General features: G+C 34.0%; 1 protein-coding gene across 1 annotated transcript in view; it reads left to right on the top strand.

Annotated features, from left to right (window-relative positions):
- Positions 1-4180, top strand: part of LOC117112248 (phospholipid-transporting ATPase IB-like) — a 55494-nt gene that overhangs the window by 47968 nt on the left and 3346 nt on the right. Inside the window, exons 29-30 of the mRNA XM_033255319.1 lie at positions 1230-1318; positions 2131-2232. Of these exons, the coding sequence (XP_033111210.1) occupies positions 1230-1318; positions 2131-2232 (191 nt within the window). The remainder of the gene's footprint in view (positions 1-1229; positions 1319-2130; positions 2233-4180) is intronic.

The raw sequence follows: 4180 nt of genomic DNA on the forward strand, positions 1-4180 counted from the left end.
ATAGGGGACGATATGTTCATGATGTGCCCATATATAGTCATGATGTGCCTATATATAGTCATGATGTGCCCATATATGGTCATGATGTGCCTATATATAGAGTGATGATGTGCCTATATATGGTCATGGTGTGCCTGTATCATCAAGAGGTACCCACCTTTGTGTTGGGCCATGGCCCTTTGATCCCTCTTTGTATAATGTTAAATTTGTAATAAATAAATACATGGTCATGGCATGATGTCATCATGACCATATTTAGGAATGTCACATGTTTTTGCAAATAAAATTTGATAGTCTGGCCAGGGCTTATATTAAAGTCTCACAGTGTGTTTTCTAACGAGACTTGCTTCACAAAAAATTTAAGATGGTTGAATTAGAAAATATAAACATTGATCTACCTTTGCTTATATATTAAGCTGTCTTTCCATTCGACTAATTTTAACCAGGAAGTTAGGTGACTTGATTTTGGTCGAATCGTGCCACAGTATGCCCTTAGATTAACTAAGTTCTTAGATATTTAACCAAGTCTTGCATTGTGGATTGTCTCTAAAAAATGGTTCACTCTATGTTCCAGCCTTAAATGCGATGCATGCTAGATCAGGTTCATCCTTTCCAGGGCCTTGTTATAGTGTTCACCTTTGCCCTGCATCCTCATAAAGAAAAAATGTTTTTATTTGTCATGGATAACAGTCTAGTTATATTTCCTCAACACAAATTCAGTTAAACTTACTTGGTAGTCTTTCATAATGTTGAGAATATTACAGAGTCTGTTCGCACTGTATATTTTTGGTGTGGTCAGACTGACCAGGTACACATTTAGTTTGATTAAAGAAAGTCCAATCAGAACAAACTTCAGTCCCTATTCTCATATTTTCCTTATCTTACATAGAGAGCAGCTAGCTTAGTCGGCTAATCTGGTAGTCACTGCGTGTGCAGTGAACCGTGAAGATCTGTAGATTCAATTCCCATCGCTGCCTCTCATTGTGTTTCAGCTGGAGGGCTGAAAGTGAATGGTAGCGCACCATCATTCAGATGAGACTTTTCAGCCGCTGGTTCCTTGTGCACATTAAAGTACACAGTACATTCTTTGGAAAAGTGTGGGGGATTGTCTCCCAGTGTACTGCTCAATTCACCACCAGAAGGACCCCACTGGAAACCAATCTTAGTGGGTATCCTTGGTGTGATTCATACCAAAAATACTCATACTCCTATTATTTTTTTTCCTTCAGTCTCACATGGTGTTCTCATGTAGCATCTTCTGGATGTTGCTTTTCCTCATTCCCGTTGCTGTACTAATGCGAGATGTCGTCTGGAAAGCGTAAGTGTTCATTCATTTCAATCCCATTTTGTTTATGGAAATTATAAATTGCAGTTGTGAAAGCTACAGGTCCAATCAAATTGGGGTTTGAATCTTAATCTGACCCTGCTTGCTTTATTGGTATTGCCTCTCTCCATCCAGGAGTAGCAAGTTTGTAACTGGTTGCCTTGAATAGCAATGCTCTGATTACTCTGCAATATAATAATATTGATATATAATAATCATAGCGGCCTTAGCACCATGTACTGAGGGTCCCCATTGATCGGTTCTGGCTGTATGGACCACCCTCAGAAAATATTGTTGAAATATATAAATAAATAATGTATAGTGACAGACAGAATGTATTCTGTTGAAAAATTTAGTAAAATATAATAAGGTAAGATAAACTTTCTTGCTCCAGAATAGGAAATTCTGTACTCACAGGATGTTTAAAATTTACCTCGGGCCCAATTTGTTAAGATGCCATTTCTGGGTGTTCCAATTTTAACTTGAGCTTTCAAAACACAATTTTATTTTCCTGCGTGTGGTCATACCCATCGGCACCAATTTCCGGGAGACAATTAATAATACAGTAGTAAAAACATGGAAATACCACAAATTTGCAGGATATGGGTTATTTTCCATGAATTTTCCATGAGATTCTAGCTTGCTCGCTGGAGACTTGGTACGTCTCCTTATATTCTTAATCATTTATTGCATTATTTAAAAGCATATTGTATCGAACAATATCATGATAAGTGATTTGTTAATGCTTTATCATGTGCTTCTCTATGGTGTTTGTTATTAAAATATTGCAAATGTGCTTTGTGCAGTTTTTGTCGTACCATGTTCAAGACTTTAGCGCAGGAGGTGCAGGAGGCTGAGATAGATCATATTGATCCCACAGTTATCATTAAAAAATCTGTTTCCAAGAGGTAAGTTGCTATTCTATTGGATCCACCTTATGTATAACTATTCTTATTGGATCCTTTATAAATGTTCTTATTGGATTCTTTATAAATGTCCTTATTGGATCCTTTATAAATATTCGTATTGGATCCTTTATAAATATTCTTATTGGATCCTTTGTAAATATTCTTATTGGACCCAGTGGCGGCGGCATGGGGGCTTAAGCCCCATCATCGGTCTGGTCAAGCTCCCCCTCATCGGCCGAAGCTCGTCGGGCAGTCGGACCAAAAAAAACCAAACAAGCAAAATAGGGCTAGTTTTTCCATCCCAGCCATGTCCGGCTATCTAGAAGTCCTAATTAAAAAAAAAAATCTTGTTTTGGAAGGAGGGAACACCCCCTCCCATACCCACCCCTGGCTCGGGCCTTTGGCTATAGTTACACCCATAAATACTTAGGCCCCCATGAATATCCTTATATTTTTAAGGAACTTGTGCCCTTTAATTTCTATTTTCAGTTACTCGTGATTTTATATTTTATTCTTCTAATTTCTTCTATTTCTATTATTTTATTCTATATTTAAAGTACCTATTTCTTCTTTTTTCTCTTTGATTTCAGTTATCCAACCTTTCTCATTTTATCCTTTATGTTTGAGGTACCTATTCCTACACTTTTTTATTTTTCTGTTTTCAATAATATTTATACATCCTTTTCCTTGTTTGTTTTATCACTATGTTTTTTCCACAGTTTCCAAAGCTCGTTCTATTTATCCCAATATTTTCTTTCACCTACAGTTACTCAAACTCTAGTTATTCTTTTTTCAACTTCATTTAATATCAGCTTTGTTTTATTATAATACTTCACTATCCATATTGCTTTCTGCTATGCAATGCTTTTTTATTTTTTCCTAAATTATCTTTACACTTGCTTTTTGCATTTTTATTATCAGGGGAGATTTAAGGAGCATGAACCCACAGCTCGTGAGTTGAATAAATTTAAACTGTTCATGTTAATAATTATGACATAGATTAAAAACAGTGATAAAGCAAGCATTTGTTCGTGTACTAACTTGTGTATTATAATAATGGGAAACTATGTTTTACATATAGTTTAAGATGTGTATAAGAGACAGCTACAGTATTCATATTAATTCTGGTTATGTAACTATTTTTCTTCCATCCATCCCCTTTAATAATTAACTAACTTATTGGATCCCTTTATTTAACTGATTTTCTTGAATCCTCTGTATTAAGTACTATTCTTGTAAATCCCTTTCATATCTATTGTCTTGTATCCTCTATAACTACAGTATTCTTTTTGGAACCTTATTTAACTTATTTTCTTGATTTCTCTGTATTCCTATTAAATGTCCTTCATAACTTTTTTTAAATAAATTCCAGCACTTAAATGCCCTTCAAAAATATTTTAAAAATAAATTTCAGCTATATACTCAGCCTGTAACATCTTTCTATACCACAGTCCTTTATTTTTTATCTGTTTATCTTTCCAATACCCAAACTTGAATATCTTTATATTTTCAAGGAACTTGTGCCTTTTTATTTCTGTTTTCAGTTACTCGTGATTTTATATTTTATTCTTCTAATTTCTTCTATTTCTATTATTTTATTCTATACTTAAAGTACCTATTCCTTCTTTTTTTCTCTTTGATTTCAGTTATCCAACCTTTCCCATTTTATCCTTTATGTTTGAGTTACCTATTTCTACACTTTTTTATTTTTCTGTTTTCAATAATATTTATACATCCTTTTCCTTGTTTGTTTTATCACTATGTTTTTTCCACAGTTTCCAAAGCTCGTTCTATTTATCCCAATATTTTCTATCACCTACAGTTACTCAAACTCTAGTTATTCTTTTTTCAACTTCATTTAATATCAGCTTCGTTTTATTATAATACTTCCTTATCCATATTGCTTTCTGCTATGCAATGTTTTTTTATTTTTTCCTAAATTATCTTA

This window comes from Anneissia japonica, unplaced genomic scaffold (assembly GCF_011630105.1).
Source record: "Anneissia japonica isolate Jap-2015-1 unplaced genomic scaffold, ASM1163010v1 scaffold1537_len634075_cov158, whole genome shotgun sequence".
Taxonomy (NCBI): domain Eukaryota; kingdom Metazoa; phylum Echinodermata; class Crinoidea; order Comatulida; family Comatulidae; genus Anneissia; species Anneissia japonica.